Source organism: Marmota marmota, unplaced genomic scaffold (genome assembly GCF_001458135.2).
Source record: "Marmota marmota marmota unplaced genomic scaffold, marMar, whole genome shotgun sequence".
Taxonomy (NCBI): domain Eukaryota; kingdom Metazoa; phylum Chordata; class Mammalia; order Rodentia; family Sciuridae; genus Marmota; species Marmota marmota.
This window is the reverse complement of record NW_026000240.1, coordinates 26,670,222-26,682,880: the sequence shown is the minus strand read 5'-3', so window position 1 is coordinate 26,682,880 and position 12,659 is coordinate 26,670,222. Positions and strand designations below refer to the sequence as shown.

At 35.4% G+C, this 12,659-nt stretch overlaps 1 protein-coding gene across 3 annotated transcripts in view; it reads left to right on the top strand.

The window, feature by feature from the left end:
* Positions 1–12,628, top strand: part of Nck1 (NCK adaptor protein 1) — a 38,555-nt gene extending 25,927 nt beyond the window's left edge. For 2 of the 3 annotated variants that reach the window (XM_015487013.2, XM_048794139.1), the window contains 2 exons: positions 9,192–9,904; positions 11,939–12,581. In XM_015487013.2, coding sequence (XP_015342499.1) covers positions 9,192–9,904; positions 11,939–12,133 — 908 coding nt within the window. In that variant the 3' untranslated portion in view covers positions 12,134–12,581. Of the gene's footprint in view, positions 1–9,191; positions 9,905–11,938 lie in introns of all 3 variants that reach the window. The other variant, XM_015487016.2, reaches the window with a different exon arrangement.
* Positions 12,629–12,659: the final 31 nt, after the last annotated feature.

Below are 12,659 nucleotides of genomic sequence, written 5' to 3'. Positions count from 1 at the left end.
TAAAATTTCATCATAGTCCATGATACAGATACTCAGGTGAAGGGATGCAATGGTTCCCTTTTATGTGTGCTAGCTAATTAAAGCATGATGTAGTTTATCCACTTGGATAGATACACTTTAACAATGCTATTGAGAAACTGTGATACTACCAAATACTGGCATCCAGTATATCAAGGATTTAGAAACCAGGTACATGGGGAAGAGTTATTGGTACAAAGATTTGCCTCAGAATAGGAATGGTTATTACATAAGGTGAAGCATTCACAGTGCTTATCCAGGTTCTTACAAACTTTTGAGGAACTTATAATGCATTGTTATAGTTAAGAAACATTGCTATAGAAATAGAGAAGTAAGACTAGTAGGTAGTAGGAAAAGATTGGAGGCTATACTATTTTTTTCAAAAGCAAAGCTAACAATAACCAGGCTGTATATTCAGAAATTTATATCATCAATGTAATAGTGTTAAATGGTGGTGACAAGGTCATCAGGGCATAGTTGCCATGAATGGTATTAATGACCTTATCAAAGAGGCCCAATGGACCTTGTTTGCTCCTTCTGCCATTTAAAGGAAGGTACCATCCATGAGGAACAGGCTCTCACTAGATATAGTTTTGTCAGTGCCTTGAATTTGGACTTTTGGCTTCTAGAACTGTGAGAAGTAAATCTCACTTGTTTATAAGTTACCCAATTTATGGTATATTTTTGTTACAATAGCCTGAACAAACAAGACAGGGAACGATTTAGAAAAGAGAATATATTGATTGAAGGAAGACCTGTTGTGAAAAGATCTAATTGTTGCTGATTATAACATAATTGAGAAGCTGAGAGATGCTAACACATTTTGTTTATACAGCTTTGTGAAATACTTTGATGATGAGAGATTGGAAGTTCCATCATTTTCTAGCAATGGAAACAAAGACTGATACACAGACCCTTCTCAAAAATTGCTTACCAGTATGCTTGCATTTGTTCAGTTATTCACATGATAAACATTTAAAGAACATTTAATATGGGTCAGACACAGAGAGTAGAGGATAGAAAGGTAATTAAATGTTTGACCTCAAGGAAGCAAATAATGGTATAAAGGGGATCTTCCAGTTAAAATACAAAGAATAGTAATGGCACATAGGAATAATATGTGAACTGTTTTGCAGGGGGAGAGAGAAATCTTCAGTGAGTAGGTAATCTAGACTACTTCTTGAAGAATGAGGTTGGGCAGTGTTTTAGGCAGAAAAACATAAATTACAAGCTCCAGACCCTTCAAAGAACATGAGTTTTAAGTAACCCTGAGGAGGTTGACAGCTTCCTGTGGCACATTAGTTGTAGTGTCTTTGTCAGGGAGAAATGGGTCTGAGGTTGAAGACATCACAAAGGGTTTTGTGCTGTATAGAAAACAAATATTCTAAGCTTATGTTCTTCTTTGAAATATTTCTGGCCTCTAAGAGTAAAATAGGCTCTTCCTGATGTTTTCTCACTTAACATTTTAGTTGTTGGATTTGTCCAAAAATTCTTCATTCCTTTCTTGATCATATATAATTCATCTTAGACATTATCTCTTTCAGAATTAAAAATCATTTCTACACTAGTCTTCATTTTCAGAAAAATATTTTTGTATTTGTATGCCCATATTCCATTTAACAAACATGTAGTATGAGTGTCTGCTGTGTGCAGACACTGATGGTATAAGAAACGCAAAAGATCAACCAGGCATACAACACTCTTCCTGGAAAGCTTATGTTCTAGTAGATGGACTTAATAGACCAATGTCTCTAATGCAGGTGCCTCAGAAATACAGGGTGCTAGGATATTTGAAAAAAAAGGAGAGCTTAACATGTCATTGGAAGTAGGCATGGAAAATGAAGGATATTGAGAAACATGGAGCAAGAATATTAATAATAAAGTTATTATTTGATATGATGCTTTTAAATGACTATGAGTTGGTTTTTGAGAGACTGGAGTTTTAATGTGGTTTTAGGAAAGAAACTAGCAAACAGGGTAAACTAAGTCATGAAGAATGGAAACATTTTAGGGAATTTAAAGCCAGCCCACTTTCATTAAGATTTAGTGAAGAGCATTATTAGAAATATGCTTTTATTTAACATTTGCTGTATTTACTATACAGTTATTGTGTATTATTTTATTCAACTCTAAACACACTCTTATGTGGTAAGTGGCATTTTCTATATTTCTAAGCTCAGAAAAAGTGGAATGACATGCTCAAGATCCCATAATTAATTAAGTAGTAGAGCTGGAATTAAAACTCAAAGGCTGATTCAACATTTATGCTTTTTGAAAATAGTTTGTACCATAGAACTGGAAAGGAAGGTTGAGAACACTCTACAGAGAGGGCAGTAGACTCTAGGCAGAGTATTTCTCTTATTTACTTACTTAGAGTGTGGGGATAGAACCCGGGCCGCACACATGCTAGGCAAGCACTCTGCCACTGAACTACATCTGTAGCCCTACTGTTGACTTTTGAGCAGTGGTATTAGTGTGATTGTGACTGTATTTATAGAATGATTAGACTGGTTGATGTGGATGCATGATGGGTTGAATTAGGGAGAGATTAGGAAGGAAATTGCTGTCATTTAAAGAGTATTGAAGGTCATGTACTACATAATAGGCCTGAACTAGAATGACAGTAATGGAAACAGTGTTGATAGTAAGGAGATATTATAAGAAAACTCTTAAGGATTTGCTTTAAGACACCTAAAAAATTTTGGTAGGGGTGGGCAATGGGGATATAACTTAGTATTAGAGTACAAGGGTTAAAAAGAGAAGAGGTAAAATTCATGTAACATAAAATTAACCATTTTAAAATATGCAATTCATTGATATCGAGGACAAACATCAACATCCTTTCATTTCTAATTCCAAAACAACATTGAAGAAGGAAACCCTGTACCTGTTAAACGGTCACTCTCCACTTCCCTTCTCTCTTTTAGCCCCTGGGAACCACTAATCTGCCTTCTGTCTCTCTGAATTTACCTGTTCCAGATATTTCATACAAATGGAACCATACAATATATGATCTTGTGCCTTTCACTTAACATAATACTTTCAACGTTAATCCATGTTAATCCATGTGTCAGTACTTCATTCCTTTTATTGCTGAATAATATTCCATTTTATGGATCGATGTCACATTTTGTTTTTCTACTTATCTGTTGGACAGTATAATATTGTTAAAGTTCTTCAATATCACTGAATTGTATTCTTTAAAAATTCAAGTTCTCGTGTTTTGGTTATTATGATTAATGATGCTGTGAATATTCATATATAAGTATTTGTTTGCATATCTATTTTCAGTTCTTTGATGTTATATTCCTGGGGAAGGAATTGCTGGAATATATGGTAATTGTTTAACTTTTTGAGGAACTGTGAAATTGTCTCCTGTATCATCATTTTACATGCTACCCAGCACTGTGAGAGGGTTCCAGTCTCTCTATATCGTTTCCAACACTTCTCTTTCTTATCTGTTTGTTTATAGCCATCCTAGTGGGTATGAAGTTATTGCATGGTTTTGATTTGCATTTCTCTAATGGTTGATGCTGTTCAGCAACTTTTTTGTGCTTGTTGACTATTTGTATATTTTCTTTGGAAAAATATTTATTTGTGTATCCTTTTCTAATTGTTTTTATCTTTGGCTTCTAAGAGGTCTTTTTATGCTCTAGACTGTTAATCAGAATTATAATATACAACCTATTTTTGTAGGTTGTGTTTTTTGCAATACTAGGGATTGAACTCAGGTGCACTCTATCAGTGGCCTGCCCACCCAGACCTTTTATTTTTTGAGTCAGGGTCTTGCTAAGTTGCTAAGACTGGCATCAAACTTGCCATCCTCCTGCCTCAGCCTTCTGAGTAACTGGGATTAAAGGCATGCCCCACAACATCTGGCTTCATTTTCTTGAAAGTATCCTTGTGCATAAATGTTTTTAATTTTCAATGAAGAAAATAATTTTTCTTTCTTTTGAGAGGGAGGGTTCCTTGTGCTTTTGGTGTCAATAACTTAAGAATCCATTGCTAAATCCAAAATCATAAAGATGTACTCATGTATGTTCTTCTAAGAGTTTTATAGTTTTAGCTCTAAAAAAATTGGGTCATTGGTCCATTTTGAGTTTATTTTTATATATGATGTGGAGTCCAGTGTCATTCTTTTAAATATGGATTTTCCCCAGTACTATTCATTGAAAAGATGATTTTTTCTCCTTATCAAATGGTCTTAGTGCCCTTGACAAAAACTACTAGCTGATGAGTCCATAGCTGATGAGTTTCAGGAATTTCAAAATTCAGTTTTGTTCATCTGTCTGCCTTTATCTTAACACAACACTATTTTGATTATTTTGGCTTTGTAGTAAGTTGAGCACAAAACTGATGAGTCTTCCACCTTTTCCATTTTCAAGATTGTTTTGGCTACTTAAAGTCCCTTGCCAAATCTGAAATTTAGCATCAGGATGTCTATTTATTTAGTTTTCTTTGATTTCTTTCAGCAGTATTTTATAATTGTGTAAATTTATACTTCTTAGGCTAAATTTATTTCTATTTTATTTTATTCTTCTAAATACATGAAATTTTCTTAATATTTTGGGGGCTCATGGTTTCAGAGGTCTCAGACAATAGACAGCTGGCTCCATTCCTCAGGGCTCAAGGTGGGACTGAACATCATGGTAGAAGAGTGTGGTGAAGGGAAGTGGTTCCATCAGAAAGCAGAGAGAGATCTTCACTTGCCAGATACAACTGTGCACCCAAAGCTACACCCCCAGTGCCCCCACCTCCTCTAAGCCACACCCCCAGTGCTCCACCTCCCCCTAGCCACGCCTCACCTTCCTTCAGTCATCAAGTGATTAATTAAATGATTGGGTTAAGGCTGTCATAACTCAATTATTTCTTCTCTGAACTTTCTTACATTGTCTCACACGTGAGCTTTTGGGGGACACCTCACATCCAAACCATAACATCTAGTATTTACAAGAGCTTTAAAAAATCCCTTATTATTCTATGTATATTTTTTCCCATCATCTTCCTTTTCAGGCTTTCTGTGATCTGTCCCTTGTTTCAATTGTTGATCCTTGCCGCAGGCTGCTGAATCAATGCAATGATTTAGTTAAAAGCCACCCAGAAAGACACCCTAACCCTGGGAATGCTCCAGTAAGGCAAACCCAAGGCAAACCATTGTGCCAGTTCTTCCGGGAACTGCCAGACAAGTTGAAACCCACAATCACAATTGTTTAAAAATTTGTGTCACTCCCTCAGGCATTGGGAGTGCAGGTTGGTGCCCTTACAGCCTTATACTGACTTGGAGTGTGGGGAATGGTAGGCAGCACACAGCATTAGCTTTCTTAACTAATCCTTGCCTTAGTTTTTATACATTTTTTTAATAAGTTTCAGGGTTTTGTTTTGCAAAAGTTAATTCTGATAGTATTTAGTGGAAGCCCTGGACTTCCCTACTGTGATAATTACTTCTGATGTAGAAATTTTTAAGAATGATGAAACTGTTAACCAAAAGTCAGAAAACTAGAGGAGAGGAAATTGATTTATGAGTATAAAAGAGATTATTTTTATGTGGACATAGTACTGGGTTTGAGATACTAATATAACCTGCAGCTATCTAATGACAATTGGAATTCTGGTGCTTGAATTCCAGAAAGAGCTTAGAGCTGCAAATAGATCTAAGCATCTTCTACATAGAAGTTAAAATGAAAGTGTATAATTTCCTTGAAATAGAGGGGAGACCAGGCATGTCATTTTGGAAAACACTTTTAACCCAGGAACAATCATTCACCTACTTATTCAGCAAACATTCACTTTGTTCCTACTACTAATGTGGGTACTACCAAGCATTGGAGATACAAAGGAATAAGATTTAGTTTTCTGTCCTTGAGAATTTCACTTTCATATAAAGGAAAACACACAAGTACATCATAATAGCAAGGTTTAGAGGAGCCCACACAGGCTATACAAGAATATTTAGGGGTAGGGTTGTAGCTCAGTGGTAGAGCATTTGACTAGCACGTGTGAGGCACTGGGTTTGATCCTCAGCACCACATAAAAATAAATTTAAAAAATAAAGGTTAAGAAAAAAAGAATGTTTTTTCCTTTAAAAATAAAAAAAGAATATGTAAGTAGTCAGGAGAGAGAACAGGATACTCAGGAAAGTTCAGAGAAAGAAAACATACTGGAGAGAGAGGTCTATGATCTTGGTTGCTGCATGAAGATATTGAGAAGACTGGGGACTCTAAAAGATTCAGATTTGGCAGTAAGGTGGTGGCACAATTTTCATGTTTTAATTGGGCAATTTTGATAGCATTGGCAGATATAAAGAATCAGATTCTCAAGAGTTTGTGAGCAGAAGTGACTTTATTTTGGAGTAGAAGATTCTAATATGTTTGTAGACTTAACAAAATTGAATGAGAGGGAAACAAGGATGCCAAAGAGTTTCAAAAGAGGAATGGTTGTATTTTGAACTCAAAAGGATCAAAGTTTAGGGACTTGGCTGAAGAAAATGAGTGAGGGTAATGAGAAAGTTTTGGGACAGTAGGAAGGAATTTTAGAAGTTTAAATATCTGCTAGTTTTGGGCTGGGGATATGGCTCAAGCGGTAGCGCACTCGCCTGGCATGCGTGCCACCCTCATTCGATCCTCAGCACCACATACAAACAAAGATGTTGTGTCCGCCAAAAACTAAAAAAAAATAAGTAAATAAATAAATTCTCTCTCTCTCTCTCTCTCTCTCTCTCTCTCTCTCTCTCTCTCGCTCTCTCAAAATAAATAAATAAATATCTGCTAGTTTTGAGCATTTAATAAGGTCCCTGGAATTATGTCTGTAACTAAAATTCCCTGCCCTTGTGGAGGTTACATGTGAATGGGTGGAGGGAGACAAAACAGTAAATAATACATCATTTTAAAATAAATATGAGATCGAGTTTGCTGGTTCTGGGAACTAAAAAAGCAAATGAGAAGATTACCCACCCAGACATCACTACAATTTTATATTGCATATTAAGTTCTAATTTAAGTTTTTCTTTTGTGTCTATACAGCTAATTATAAAATCCAGGTTAATGAGATTAGTATGAGTTTGGTGGAGCCTTTTTTATGCTTAGATTATAGCTATGAGAAAAAGTAATGTATATTAACATTTAAGAGGAAGTCTATTAATGTATGACAACTTTATAATTATGTGGTTACTTCCAGGTCTTTGACAGGAACCAAGATGAAAAGGTAAACAGTCACATAGCTGAGATTAAATCTGTGATTAGGAAAGGAGAATTAATTAATTAATTAATTAATTTCATGACATTAGCGGAGTGCATTACATTCATAATTATCCATTCACAGCACTATTTTTTGTAACTCCATATATAAAGTATGTTCACACCAAATTATGTCATTATACATGAGCTCTTTTTTTTGCATTACAATTTTATTTATTTATTTATTTATTTATTTATTTATATTAGCTACACATGACAGTACAATGATCTTGACAATTCATCCATTTGAATCAAATGGGGTATAATTTCTCATTTTTCTGATTGTACAGGTTGCAGAATCACATTGGTCATACAGTCACCTATATACATACAGCAATAATAATGTCTATTTTATTCTGCCGCTCTTCCTATCCCCCCTTCCCCTCCCTATCCCTCCCATTACTTCTCTCTACCCAATCTAATGTGACACACTTTTTTTTTCTCCTCACAACATCATACATGTATTCTGTATAACGATGAGGGTCTCCTTCCATCTTCCGTGCAATTCCCCTTCTCCCTCCTTTTCCCTCCCACCTCTCTTCCCTATTTAGTGGTGATCATCTTCTCATGCTCTTTCTCCCTATCCCATTTTGAGTCACCCCCCCTTATATCAGAGAAGATATTCAGCATTTGTTTTTTAGGGATTGGCTAACTTCATCTAGCATAATCTGCTCTAATGCCATCCATTTCCCTGCAAATGCCATGATCTTGTTGTTTTTTTAGTGCTGAGTAATATTCCATTGTGTATAAATGCCACATTTTTTTTTTTTATCCATTCATCTATTGAAGGGCATCTAGGTTGGTTCCACAGTCTAGCTATTGTGAATTGTGCTGCTATAAACATTGATGTGGCTGTGTCCCTGTAGTATGCTCTTTTTAGGTCTTTGGGTATATCCGAGAAGGGGAATAGCTGGGTCAAATGGTGGTTCCATTCCCAGCTTTCCCAGGAATCTCCATACTGCTTTCCAAATTGGCTGCACCAATTTGCAGTCCCACCAGCAGGGTATGAGTGTACCTTTTTCCTCCTGCATCCTCACCAGCACTTATTGTTGTTTGACTTCATAATGGCTCCCATTCTTATTGGAATGAGATGGTATCTTAGAGTAGTTTTAATTTGCATTTCTCTGATTGCTAGAGTTGGTGAGCATTTTTTCATGTATTTGTTGATTGATTGTATATCCTCTTCTGAGAAGTGTCTGTTCAGGTCCTTGGCCCATTTGTTGATTGGGTTTTTTGTTTTTTAACTTTTTGAGTTCTTTGTTTACTGTAGAGATTAAAGCTCTATCTGATGTTTGAGGGGTAAAGATTTGTTCCCAGGATGGAGGCTCCCTGTTCACCTCACATATTATTTCTCTTGCTGAGAAAAAACTTTTTAGTTTGAATTCATCCCATTTGTTGATTCTTGGTTTTAACTCTTATACTATAGGTGTCTTATTAAGGAATTTGGGGCCTGCCCCCACGTGATGAAGATTAGGGCCAACCATCTTCTGTTAGACGCAGAGTCTCTGGTTTGATTCCCAGCTCCTTGATCCATTTTGAGTTGATTTTTGGGCATGGTGAGAGAAAGGGATTCAATCATTTTATTGCATATGGATTTCCAGTTCTCCCAGCACCGTTTATTGAATATGCTATCCTTTCTCCAGTGCATAATTTTAGCACCTTTGTCTAATATAAGGTAGTTGTAATTTTGTGGATTTGTCTCTGTGTCCTCTATTCTGTACCAGTGGTCTACCAGCCTGTTTTGGTGCCAGGAAAGGAGAATTTTTATCTCATTTCCAAAAAGATGTTTATGCTACACAGACATTTGTTATCTACATGTAAAGGCTTAAAACTAAAAAACAAAACAAACTACATAGAATTGAGGATTATTTTTATATAATGAATAAATTGGTGTTTTTGGTAGTCACTTATATTCTTATTACCTTCTCTTCTTTTAAACAGGCATTGGAAAAGTGAAAAGAAAACCTAGTGTTCCAGATTCTGCATCTCCTGCTGATGATAGCTTTGTTGACCCAGGGGAACGTCTCTATGACCTCAATATGCCTGCCTATGTGAAATTTAACTACATGGCTGAGAGAGAGGATGAATTATCATTGATAAAAGGGACGAAGGTGATCGTCATGGAGAAATGCAGTGATGGGTGGTGGCGGGGTAGCTACAATGGACAAATTGGATGGTTCCCTTCAAACTATGTAACTGAAGAAGGTGACAGTCCCTTGGGTGACCATGTGGGTTCTCTGTCAGAGAAATTAGCAGCAGTTGTCAATAACTTAAATAGTGGGCAAGTGTTGCATGTGGTACAGGCTCTTTACCCATTCAGCTCATCCAATGATGAAGAACTTAATTTTGAGAAAGGTGATGTAATGGATGTTATTGAAAAACCAGAAAATGACCCAGAATGGTGGAAATGCAGGAAGATCAATGGAATGGTTGGTCTGGTACCAAAAAACTATGTTACCATTATGCAGAATAATCCATTAACCTCAGGTTTGGAGCCATCACCTCCACAGTGTGATTACATTAGGCCTTCACTCACTGGAAAGTTTGCTGGCAATCCTTGGTATTATGGCAAAGTCACCAGGCATCAAGCAGAAATGGCATTAAATGAAAGAGGGCATGAAGGGGATTTCCTCATTCGTGATAGTGAATCTTCGGTAAGTTGATTTTCAAAGGTAAATGGAAACAGAGCTGTGGGTATTAAAATAAATAAATAAAGAGAATTTGTATGCTGGGACCTAAGCATAAATGTTCTGAAGGTAAAGTTGCTGTTTTTTCTAACTATATGTATCTTGAATAAAACATAGCTGTAGCAGTGATATTATACTGAATTTATTTGGCCTTGTCCAGTTGTGTTGATTTGGTGTTCCTGGAATGTGTTCTGTTGCATTAAACAGAAAAAGGAAGAAAATTAAACATTGACATCTTCATTTAAAGTAGAATAATGCAGTAGATAAAACCAGGAAAATATTTCTTAAATTGCTATCAGATGCAATATATTAGAAAATAATCACTGTAGTCTTTAAAACATAGGAATTCCCTAAATTTAAAAAATTGATATTTAAGTTTCTTCATATTGGTTGTTTGAAAATCAAAATACACTTTTATTTTATACTTTATAAATCTATTTTAGTGCTGGATGAGGTGGTACACACCTATAATCTCAATGGCTTGGGAGAGACTGAGGCAGGAGGATCAAAAGTTTGAGGCCAGCCTGAGCAACTTGGGAAGGAAGGCCTTGTTTCAAAGTTAAAAGATTGGTAGAGCAGTTTCTTACCATGTGTGAGGTTCTGGGTTCAATTTCTAGTACAGTAAAACAAAAGCAAAAAAAATTCTTTTTTAACACTGTTAGAAATACATTTCCAATAAAAAGTAAATTATATTACAGTACTAGTAAAATGAAAAAACTATAAAACCATAAAAATTGAGGAAGAATATAGTTATTTGGTCTCTTTTGGGTATTGTCTTACATATTAAAATTTGATGACACTAATTTTCCTTAAAAATTACCTCTCTTTTCCTTTGGTAATTGATAGCACTACTCTTCCACTTAGCAAGTCATGATTAGTATTGACTTTGGTGAGCATAATTTATACAAAAAATGAAGGTATATTTATACAAAAGGTTGAAAGAGAAAAGAAAATTATTTGAACTTCCTTAGGGAAAGTTCCGGGAGATGGGGCTTGTACCTAACCCTTCAGAAGATTAGGTGGTTGATAGTAAGAGTAGTGGCCAGATGTCTGGTCTGGCCCACTGTTTGAAACTTTGGGAATAAAAAGAGGTTTCCAATGTTGATATAGATTTTTCAGAAGATTGGTTGGTTGGTGTTTGCTTTTGTTTTTAAACCTAACAACAAAACCCCACTAATTAAAAAAGAATGAACTTGAGTATAGAATACTATGTATTTCCTTGTGGGTAGAGCTAGATATAAGGCAAAATATACCATTATTTTGAGCAATATAATTTTTAAGGTTGAGGTCTTGAATAGGTATATTTTGTATAAGAATCCAGACTTCAAAATTTTCTTTTAAGATGATGAGACCTGCCAACATTGAATATTGTTCTACAGGACAACAATCACAGATGACAAGTGTCTGCTTTAGATTGGCCTGTACACTGTCATTCTCTCTGTCCATCCACTTTTGACACCTGTTTACATTACTTTTTTGGCCCTTGTAGGCTTTTGAGTTTGTGACCTTCCATTAGACTTTAGACTGATTCTCACTCACTTTGTTTCTTTTATTTTTGAGACTTCAGAGTATTACCTCTTCGTCACCTACTATTAGCTACAAATCGAAAAGAGATGGGGTGGATGTATGAGATTTTTCTCCTGTATTCAGTAGACTGCCTGGAGAGAAGACAGTTATTGTGCCTCAGATATTAAACTAAAAGATTTACTGTAGTTGTTATGCTGTGGACACCAAGATGTTCAGAAACTCTTGATTGCATGGTTTTGAGTCCTCTTTTGTTAAGTATATGGGTGATATTGGGCAAGTTGGCTTTTCTGCCTCATTTTTCTCATCTGTAAAAAGAGTTTGTTTTAAGAAGTAAAAGAAATAATGTAAAATTTTGCATAATGCCTTGTACTTATTAAGCACTTGGAGTTTAGCAGTTTATTAGTTTAATATGAAAATGCAAATATATGGCTTTCAAAATGTTGACTATTATTTTTTTTTTTTTCTCTCTTTTAGCCAAATGATTTCTCAGTATCACTAAAAGCACAGGGGAAAAACAAGCATTTTAAAGTCCAACTAAAAGAGACTGTCTACTGCATTGGGCAGCGTAAATTCAGCACCATGGAAGAACTTGTAGAACATTACAAAAAGGCACCAATTTTTACAAGTGAACAAGGAGAAAAATTATATCTTGTCAAGCATTTATCATGATATTGCTGATCAAAATGACTGCTCTACAGCTTTAATTCATCATGTAATTGAAGACTGAGGAAGTGTCAGTCCAATCATGCTTGATTGGAAATTGCTGTTTCTAACTCTCGGAATTGACTATAATACATAAGTATTTTTATTATAACTCAGCCCATACATTATATACTACGTATGCAATGCATCTGCATAGAACAGTTCTTACCCTTGGTCTTCTATTTTACTTTTTCCTTCTTTGCTGTTTTTCTCTTTGCTTCTAATATTAAGGTTTTATATTTTGGAGGAAAAAAAGGAGTAATACAGATCAGAAGTCTTTATATGGAAGAATTTCTTTATTCCTATTACTGATTTCCTTGTAAAGGCACCCCATTAATTCTGCCATGGTTTCTCTTCATATAAAATTATATCTATATATGGCATATGCTCAAATAAATTTCTTGGAGAGTGTTAATCTTTTCTGTGACTAAATAGCAATAATAAATGGAAAATTAGAAATTATTTTCAGGTATGTATTTGTCACAAGCCATTG